An 8,308-nucleotide genomic window follows, 5' to 3' on the forward strand; every position below is an offset into this window, starting at 1 on the left:
TCTGCTGCTCACCATCATAAGGTCACCGACTGCCAAGACACACACACGCGCACACATCCACGCACACACAGAATGAAAATACACTGCAGGTCAGACAAGAACCCATCCTTATTGTTAGTACAATATAATTACTTCCCATCTGAAAACTGAAACCCTGGTGATATTCTCTGACAAGCAGACAATAATAACAGACAGCACGGACAAATAAGCAACCTTATTACACAATCTGTGTGTAAAAAGAGCTGAAGATGGAAATTCAATCCTTTACTTGGATAAAAGCAGCAACGCAACATCCAAAAGATGAAGAATGTGAGCGACTAAAGCAAAGACTACTTAGAGCAGAGTGCCCCGAACAATAATAAACCCTTCTGCTCAATGTGTCCCGGGCCTCTAAGTTAATCAACACACAAAGTGCAGTGAGATAGTTAACATATTAGACTGCGTCTTTATTTCTACAGCAGCTCGTGTTTCTCTATGGAAACAATCAGAGCCATTTCCACAGACAATGCCAAATTTTTAAAGCGATCACGAGGAACTACACTCAGCGGCGTTGGAAGTTTTATCAGGTTTGGCCACGAGAGAATCTCAGTGAACACTCAGGAGCAATGACAACAGCTTAATGGATCTATGGCAGCCTCTGCTGGATCACTTGCCCAGTGGTTTAAACAAAGACGTCCAAAGGGCACGTTGGCTCCAGGTGGAGTTTTCTCTACAGAACAGTAAGAAGAAATTAGTTTCGGTGCCGTGCACAAAGAGTCTTATTTTTTTTGGATCAAGCCTGTGAAGCATATTGGCATGATTTACACTACATGAACTATATACGGTTTTTCTTAGGAGCAGATTAGACTGTGTATCAACACAATTTGTACTCTGGATTTTGTGCTTTTATCCCCAGAACGGTCAGTGATTATGACTGTTTATCCTTTACAAGGTTAAAATGTGTAGTTTCTTTTCCAAACTGGTCTAAAACAAACCCACAGCTGCACAACTTGAACTCAATGGTGCATTTTGAGGGAATATTCACTGCAAAAACTTGTCCTGGGAGATTAGCTTTTAGACCACTTGCCATAAAACTCATCACACTGGCTATTGTTCCACCAGACAATAGATTGCAGTAAGTTTAGTGATCCTGTAACTTTTTTATCTACTGCACGTTGAAATTTCTCTTTGTCCATTTTATTCATTTGTGACCAAACAGATACAACAAGGTGCTGGAAGCATTTCTCAGAGAATTTCGTCCATATTGACGTGATAGCATAACACAGTTGGTGCAGATTTTTGGGCTGCACATCCGGCATGTGGATCTCCTGGTCCAAAGGTGCTCCGTTAGGTGTAGATCTGGTGGCTGTGGAGGCTTTGTGAGTATAGCAAACTCACTGTCATGTTCAAGTAACCAGTTTGAGATTATCTGAGCTTTGTGACATGATGTGTTATCCTGCTGGTAACAGCCATCAGAAGATGGGTACACTGTGGCTGTTTAAATGATGCTCATTGGTCATAAGAGGCCCAGATTGTGCCAGGAAAATATCCCGCACACCATTACACTTCCAGCAGCAGCCCGAACTACTGATGCACAGCAGGGTGGATCGATGCTGAACCGCTACCATCAACACTCATCAGCAGGTAACCTTTTTTCCAATCTTGTATTATTCAATTTTGGGGAGCCCACATTCTTTGACCCAGTGTGGTCTTCTGCTACTGCTGCTGTAACAAATCTCCTTTAAGGTTTTATGTGTTGTGTATTCAGATGCTCTTCTGCACACTGATTGTGACCAGTGATTATTTAAGTAACTGTTACCTTCCTATCTGTGGTCGACTCCTTTGTCACGTGGTGTGAGCAGAATCATCTGCAGCTCAACGTGGCAAAGACCAAGGAATTGATCGTGGACTTCAGGAAGACCAGGAAACACTTGACCCCTGTTTCAATCCAGGGGGTCAATGCTGACATTGTGGAGGACTATAAATACCTCGGTATACACATTGACAATAAACTGGACTGGGCTAAAGACACCACAGCACTTTACAGGAAGGGCCAGAGTCGTCTCTATTTTTTGAGGCGACTGAGGTGCTTCAACATCTGCCGGACAATGCTCAGGATTTTCTACGAGTCTGTTGTGGCCAGTGTGATCCTCTACGGCCTTGCATACTGGGTTGGGGGGGGGGGAGAAGCAGGCTGAGGGTCGAAGATGCCAACAGACTCAATAAACTGATCCGTAAGGCCAGTAATGTTGTGGGGATGGAGCTGGACTCCCTTAAGGTGGTGTTGGAGAGGCGGATGTTGTCCAAGATAAAGACAATGTTGGATAACACCTCCCACCCACTCCACAACATACTGGTCAGTCACAGGAGCATGTTCAGTGAAAGACTGAGGTTACCAAAGTCTACATGTCTAATTTAACTGAATTGCTGCCATGTGATTGGCAGATTAGACATTTGCATTAACAAGCAGCTGAACAGGTGCACTTACAATAGCTGGTGAGTGTATACCAGAAAGTACAGTTCTTTGATTGGAACTGTATCACAGCATTAACTATCCTTTCTCTGTGTTAAAGGCTCATCCAGCTTTGAATGGATAATGTTTGCGTGAGACGTCCCAAATATTTTTGACAATCCCAAACATGTCTTTAGCAGTATTTTATGCAAATGCGTTCTGGGAGCTATGACTGCTAATTATATCAAGACGTATCCAATTTACGCTTACGAATCAACACATTTATGTGCTATGAACCTTGATGAGCGTGACCTCCTCTGGAGGGGATATAACCAGGAGGGACCTTGATCTGTTTTATGGCAAATATTACAAAAAGAAAAGAGTTTTAAGTCTTATAGTGTAGCCAACAATGTTATGGAGGAAAGCATTCTCATTTTTTTCAGGTCCATCTAACCTGTTAAGTTTCTGTAATCGTACCAAAGGCTAACTTATACCTTAAACAGCAGTTTGGTGTTTTTGAACACAGATGTCATTACTCAGCACTGCAAGGAGAGCAAAGTGTTATTTGGGATCTGTGTCTGGGTGTGACCACACCACCTACACAATCTATTCTGGCAGCGTTTCAGGCAGTGTGGAAACTCTCCCCCCAGGCTTAATGCGGTTTTTCCTGCCATAATAGGACAAAACAATAAAATGAAACAAGATGAAATGGCAGCTTTACATGGCTCAGTGAGCAGTTAGGCGGCTGATCGAGCTCACAGATTATTTACTACCTACACACGATATAAATTATCTGGGTGTGTTTTGGCTTTAAAGCAACTTTTTCCCCTTTTTCCCCTAAAAAAACCCCCCAAAAACAAAACAAAAGAGAGAAAAAACAATTATAAACAAGGCCCTTTAATATAGTAACATGTACAGTATGAATGTGAAGTGGGTGAACAAATAAGCATAAAAAAGTAATTCATTTCACATTTAAACACTGATTTCTTAGGGAATAATGCCATTTCTGTTCAAGCCTACATGCAAAGGTCCCCCCCACCCCTCAAACCCACCCATGTGTAATACAAAAAACAATAAATATGCTTATCTGGGGCAAAGACTACCTTCTTGGTATACACAGTGACAAATATTTAACACTTTTAGTGTCACTTTAAAATGACTTGTACATAGAATAGTTACATGGAGGTCGTTATAGTAGTACACATGTTAAATAACACCACACAGTTTAGCTCAAAGGGCTGAGAAGATTAATGCTCTGCTGTTAACGCCTGGTGCGTTGTAGCATCAGGAACAAGTGTAACTGGGTTACATACATTTACATGGTATGTTAGTATACTGCTGCTTTCAGCACAATGTGTGTTTCCTTTAAAAAACAAAACTGTTGCACGACAACTTAAGCACAACCCTTACTAAACCGAATAAAAATGCTCTAACTACATTCTTATATACACAAACAGCTGAGAGGCATTGTTGCCAGCGGAGGAACAGATATGCACATGCAAGCACCAACATCTGTCTGCTAGCGACTGCCTAGTAACAATGATACAAGTCCAGAAAAAGAAAATCTTTCCAGACATACAGTAGCAGCGTGAAAAAAACAAAACAAAAAGAATAAAATAAAAATGGAATGCTAAACTGAGGTCCACGGGGAGACGTTATTTAGCGAGAAGAGAGAATAGGAGAGTGTTTGAGCTCCTGATGTGGTGCACAAAGATGCCAGCTAATTGCCTTCAACTAGTCCTGTATGATTTGATAAACAAATAAATGCACTGAGTGATTTCTTCAAAACAGGATGTCTTCGACACAGATAATTTCCGTTTGATAACATAACAATTGTGGACCGATGAGGGCTCTGCACAGTGACGGGAAGAGATAAGAGAGGAGAACTGGCTGAGAGAGAGAGAGGGGTGATGGCTGACTGAAATTTGGCTCACGACACACACACACACACCTGAAATTACACTTTAGCTTTTGGTCTGTTAGTGTTTTATATGGCATTGCTACAGCCTTTCATTATAAAAAGGAAACAGCAGGGACAGCAGTGGTGTAATAAAAACAAGCATACTGTTGTCGTTTTTTAAAGCAGCATATTTTAGATTAAAATGTTACCGTTTCCACCTATAGAGGGCAATAAAGTATCTACCCGGGGTTTTACTGAAGTTGTCAGTGAAAGAAATCAGATGCTTCATTCACTCACATTCAAACTCTGATGAGCTTTTTTGCCCAGGGATGCTTTGGCGTGCACACTGGAGCAGCCGGACATTAAACCATCAACTTTCTGATTAGTGGATGGCCCGCTCAACCTCCTGGTGACTGTATCTCAGAAGGCATATTACTAACAATGTTACCAAGAACATGAGCCCTAGCACCTTCATAAAAGAAATCAGGATAAAAGTTGGTCGACTGGGCCGATTGTGATCCGTGACCACTGAAACAGCTTGTGCATATAAATCTGGCTTTAAATAAAGCATGAGCATCAAAGATGAAAGGAGCAGAGGTGGGAAGATATTAATATACCATGAAAGGAGACCATCTTGGACTACCTTGGCTATAAAGCCATCATAGTTTACGCAATTTGAAAGTTGAGTGTTAAGGCCTTTATACATTAAACATGTAAAATTCACACAAATATTTTGTGCAGCCTCGCTTGTTCTTAATGCAGCCGTTCATACCAACCAGGTATGATTTTTTTCTAATTTTTCGCATGTGCATAAACAGAGCTGACCAATCAGATTACTGCGTTTTCCAACAAGTGTGCTCAAAGCGCACACCGGTGCTGAACATACAATTATATGGAAACAAGAAAATAATATTATTTTACCTCAGACACACAACTAGACGCTGCTCCGGGTCAATCTGCTCACTGAAATGATTTCTCTGCCTCCTCAGGTGTTAAATGTTCTTAAATGTACGAAAGCTGCCGTGATACAGCTTCAACTCCTGGATTAAACCAGCTTGTGAGAACTGGAGAAAATCAGAATCATTGTTTCTTCTTCTTGATGTCGATTTGACGTTACATGACAAATTCGCATCCAAAATAAATTCGGATTTTTGTGACATTTTTCCACAATGTGCTTGGTGTGTAAAGGCCTTTATCTGGTACTTCAGCTGCGGGAAATTCGCCCACATTAGACATTGGTCAGTTTCATAGATGTGATTATAAATGCCCAAACCTGATCAATTTATTATGATTTAAAAAAAACAAAATAAAAACCTACAAACTAAATATGCTGTTACCAAATCCTTTTTCTGTAACAGTAAGGATGCCTTCATTATTGTGAGTGTTTTATAAATTCATGCCCAGCTCCGAAGTTTTTTTTAAATATTCTTCCTTTTTTTTTTTTTCTTTTTTTTTACATTTTTTGGCTTGTGCCCACATCTGCAATAAATTTCCCAAATTATTGCCAGAAAGTTTGCAATCCAGCAACTTCCCGGAATCTGTACACTACCTGCACTGCTCCATAAACATCTGTATGAAAGAACAGCTGCTGCTGAAGAATGTACCGTGGTAATTTAAAACTAAGCTTCACATCTAAAAGTGTAACACTTTAATATCTTGGACAAACTAAGCTCCAAGGCTCTGGTTATATGTAGCCTGGTTCATCACCCTAACACTGCGGAGTGAAGGTGACCTCGTGGTCCATCAAACGACACAAACACATCAGTCTGTGCTTTTTTTAAAAACACCAACAGCGAGGCACCTCTTTAACCTCCACCTAGACACAGTCTACAACTGAGCTGTCATCCTCCTCAGCTCCCCACTCCCCAAACCTCATCTGCGGAGACGGAGCTGCTGGATGGAGGTTATTAATGTCGTCCATGGCGTCTGGGTCGGCGTCTTCATTGGTGCCGATTCCCATGTGACCGCCTTCCTCGCGGTGCGTGCGGATGTGTTTCCGCAGAGCCGCAGGCTCTTTGAAAGTGCGGTTGCAGAAAGGGCAGCAGCACGGCCTCTCTCCGGTGTGGATCAGCTGGTGGTGTTTCAGGTGCTGCAGGCGACTGAGCCGCTTCCCGCAGATGGCACACACGTAGGGCTTCTCCCCCGTGTGGGTGCGCCGATGTTTACGCAGACCATCCAGGTGGCGGAAGCAATTTCCGCACTCTGAGCAAGAGTACGGCTTCTCCCCCGTGTGTATGCGCAGGTGGGTTTTAAGCGCCCCTGACTCGCGGAACCGACGGCCGCAGACTCCACACGGGTATGGCTTCTCGCCTGTGTGGATGCGGATGTGCTTCTTCAAGCTGGAGATCAGACGGAAGGTCTTTCCGCACTCCAAGCAGTGGTGAGGCCGATCTCCAGGGGGCTCGACCACTGCCGTGTCAGGAGCTGATGGTCCTGCAGAGTCATCAGCTCCGCCCGATGAAGCGCTGTCACCTCTTCCTGCTCCAGGAGTCCTAGCTAACTGTTTCTGTCCATTAAGTCCGCCCAAGGCACTACTGCATTCACGCATGGGTCTTTGGTGACGCAGTGGGTGAGGGAAAGATCGCTGGGAACCTGCCTCTCCTCCAACTTGACCGTAGCCAAGATCTCCCACGTTATGTGACGACCGTTCTCCGTCCCCCGTCGCTATGCTGTCCTTCCTGTTGGGTTGAGTGGAGCCTGAAGCTGGTCCCTGCTCCTCTTTAATCTCAAATCTGGACGCTCCACCAGGTCCCTGAGACTGCCTCTCGTCTATAGACAAAAATAAAACATGTACATCATTACCATGTTTGAACACAGTCATCAATCTTTGCAAAAGCTCCACACTCACCTGGTCGGCCAGAATCGGAGCACATATGAGATGCATTGGATGTGAAGGAGTCCAGAGCGTGGTTGGTCACAGAGCCATCTGGCTGGATTGAAAGCTGGCACATTTTGTACTCATCTCTTGGTTCAAACCCATGAAGTGACTCATCCACAGAGCCACCAAGACCCAAGTCGACACCCGCTCCATTCACGTTTCTGGGGTTCTGGTGGTCCCTGTCCAAAGTCATGGAAGCCATGGAAGACAGCGACGGGGCAAACACTGACTGACTGATTGACTGAGGGCCCGTGTAGGACACCTGAAGCTGATCTATGAGCTTCTGAGCACTGCACAGGCACTCCTGCAGGGTCTTCAGCTCCCTCTCAGACACTTCCAGGCGCACTTTGAGCCTTTCGTTCTCCTGCTCCTTATGCAGCAACTCCTGCTGAGTCTCATTGAGCACTAGCACCACTTCCCCGAGCAGAGTGTCCACTGCTGCGGACATGGCGGTTTGGATGGTCGGGGCGAGACGCGATTTGAGCGACGTTACAGTCACACTGCCCTGCGAGCCTCCGTATCCACCCTTGTCGGCTTTGCGATCGTAACAGGATTCAATCCTGTCGGGGATGCTAACAGCGCTTTGTTTGCGGTTCCCACTGTGGAGCGAGCTGCTGCCGCTGTTTGACGGAGAGGAGGAATCCATGCTTCCAGCATAGCCCGTCCTCCTGGAAGTCATTATTATTATAATGCAGTTAGCTAGCTGGTATTCAGTCAGCTAACGTTTACACGCCGTGCTCCTGAAAACAGCTCACAAATATGAGCACCAAGAGAGGGGAAACTCGGCGGGTTTTGTTGCTTTACTGTGTGAGAGCAATGACTGTCAATGACTACATGCGCCTCATTAGCTGTTTAACTGGCGCTGCCGACAAAAACAATGTAGGTAACTCTCCGCTGGGCCTGGCTCTGGCCCGCTCTCTGCAGGAGTAACAAGGCCAGACGGCAGAGGACCACTGCTAACGCTGCGGCCCCGATGGAGAGGTGTGCTGCCGCTCTTTAGCTGTCCTAATAAAGTCTACGAGTTATTGTTCAAAACACGTCCACTCTGCACAGCGACTCACCCATCTCCTGCCTCCGTCTGCAGCGACTGTAAGCGCAG

The 8,308-nt window shown here is 44.7% G+C and overlaps 1 protein-coding gene across 1 annotated transcript; it reads right to left on the reverse strand.

The window, feature by feature from the left end:
• Positions 1 to 3,307: 3,307 nt before the first annotated feature.
• On the reverse strand, positions 3,308 to 8,308 carry LOC146700040 (uncharacterized). Its single transcript, XM_085470046.1, has 2 exons — positions 7,180 to 8,308; positions 3,308 to 7,100 (listed from the first exon to the last, which is right to left on the reverse strand). The coding sequence occupies exons 1-2, from the start codon at positions 7,886 to 7,888 to the stop codon at positions 6,148 to 6,150; spliced, it is 1,662 nt and encodes a 553-aa protein (XP_085326172.1). The 5' UTR covers positions 7,889 to 8,308; the 3' UTR covers positions 3,308 to 6,147.

Source organism: Copadichromis virginalis, linkage group LG10 (genome assembly GCF_057382275.1).
Source record: "Copadichromis virginalis isolate Kocher_CV1m ecotype Utaka linkage group LG10, C_Virginalis_male_GT1.1, whole genome shotgun sequence".
NCBI lineage: Eukaryota > Metazoa > Chordata > Actinopteri > Cichliformes > Cichlidae > Copadichromis > Copadichromis virginalis.